We start from the raw sequence: 1,555 nt of genomic DNA on the forward strand, positions 1-1,555 counted from the left end.
TTCCAAAGAAATAATTACACAGTATTTTATAAAAGGCAATCTTGACTCAAATGAAAGTTGTGTGATTTCCCAGTTGAAAACTGATTCTGCTGCATGTCCAAAGTATCAGAAATGTCTGTCATACAGATGTTTGCAAACCAAAACACTGAGTGACTTCTGTGGAAATGTTTCCCGTAGTCTGCATCAGTGTGAGTGAGTTGAGCTGACATGGCTGCCTCTAATCCTGGTTCTAAGACTCTGACCTTTCCTGTTTGTTCAGCATCAGCCATCAGATGGACAAACGAAAGTGCAACACAGCCACATGCGCCACACAACGCCTGGCAAACTTTCTGGTTCGTTCTAGCAACAACCTTGGTCCTGTCCTCCCCCCTACCAACGTGGGATCAAACACCTACGGCAAGAGGAGCTCAGCTGAGGTCCCCAAAGAGGAACCTCTGAATTACTTACTCCTATAGAGCTCAGTATACGTTATGGCTCTAATGAATTTATGTATACATACTTTAGTGGTTTCCAGAATAATTTAACAGTGCCTTTTCACATCCACTGTGAATGCATGATCCATGTTTGTTAGCAGTATGTGCAAGTTCCCACGCTAGAAATTGTTTAAAATGTAGTGCTAATTAAAGTTACAGTATAAAGACAGTGTCTCTAAAGATGAAATATTCTTGATACACATTTGTTTCTGAAACATTCAAAAATTCCTTTTTATTGTCTATAACTTTATGATCTGAGTTTACCAATAAAAGAGACAAGGGTAGCTTAAAACTTGGCAAGTCACAAACAGCTAACAGTAAAGTTTTGATTTTGAACATTAGTAAAGCAGATACTCTAGGTACCTGTCTAGGCGATCCTTTCATTACACCGCATTTCTGAAATTTGAAGATAAGGTGCCATTTCAAAATAAATTAGTAAAATCTTTCTCTGACTCAGTTAAATACTTTTTTTAGTTTTATCCTTTGTTGTACTTGCTGCTACCAGGAGATTATTTTAAAGTATAAAAGCAATTTGTGCCCATGAGGATTTCCATAGTCTTATCTACAGTGAGCTTTTATGAAGTGTATATGCCCTTTATTCTGCTGAAGAGGCTTTCGGTGAACCTCAGTCCTATTTTTATCAATGGTATTTCAAAAGGAACCCGTGTTCTATTAATTATGCCTTCAATTAAAAGACTGCAGATTCCTGAAAATTTTGCTGTATATGTCAATGGTTTTTTAGGCTAAGTTACCTGGATATTTGTGGCAGAACAGTAGGAGGTTTTGACTTAATGAGACTCTGGCTGCCTTCTCCTGACCATAAACTGGCAAACTTTGGAAGTAACATTGATTCATATAAACTTCTATAATACTACCTTATAGCATTTCTTTTTAAGTGGTATTTGTATTTATTCTCTGAGAATCCCATATATGTATACAATGGATATTACTCATATCAACCCTCCCTTTCCCCTTCCAACTCGCCCCAGACCCTCCTAATATGTCACCCTCCCAAGTTCATGTCTTCTTATTTTTCCTAAAAAATAGATTTGTGCTTTGAAATAATAATAATAAAACAGACC

The 1,555-nt window shown here is 37.0% G+C and overlaps 1 protein-coding gene across 2 annotated transcripts in view; it reads left to right on the forward strand.

Moving 5' to 3' along the window:
- The window catches only part of Iapp (islet amyloid polypeptide), a 7,052-nt gene extending 6,597 nt beyond the window's left edge, over window positions 1–455 (forward strand). For both annotated transcript variants that reach the window (XM_017802815.1, XM_029555243.1), the window contains one exon: window positions 266–455. In XM_017802815.1, coding sequence (XP_017658304.1) covers window positions 266–455 — 190 coding nt within the window. The remainder of the gene's footprint in view (window positions 1–265) is intronic.
- Window positions 456–1,555: the final 1,100 nt, after the last annotated feature.

This window comes from Nannospalax galili, unplaced genomic scaffold (assembly GCF_000622305.1).
Source record: "Nannospalax galili isolate Female #2095 unplaced genomic scaffold, S.galili_v1.0 scaffold1086, whole genome shotgun sequence".
Taxonomy (NCBI): domain Eukaryota; kingdom Metazoa; phylum Chordata; class Mammalia; order Rodentia; family Spalacidae; genus Nannospalax; species Nannospalax galili.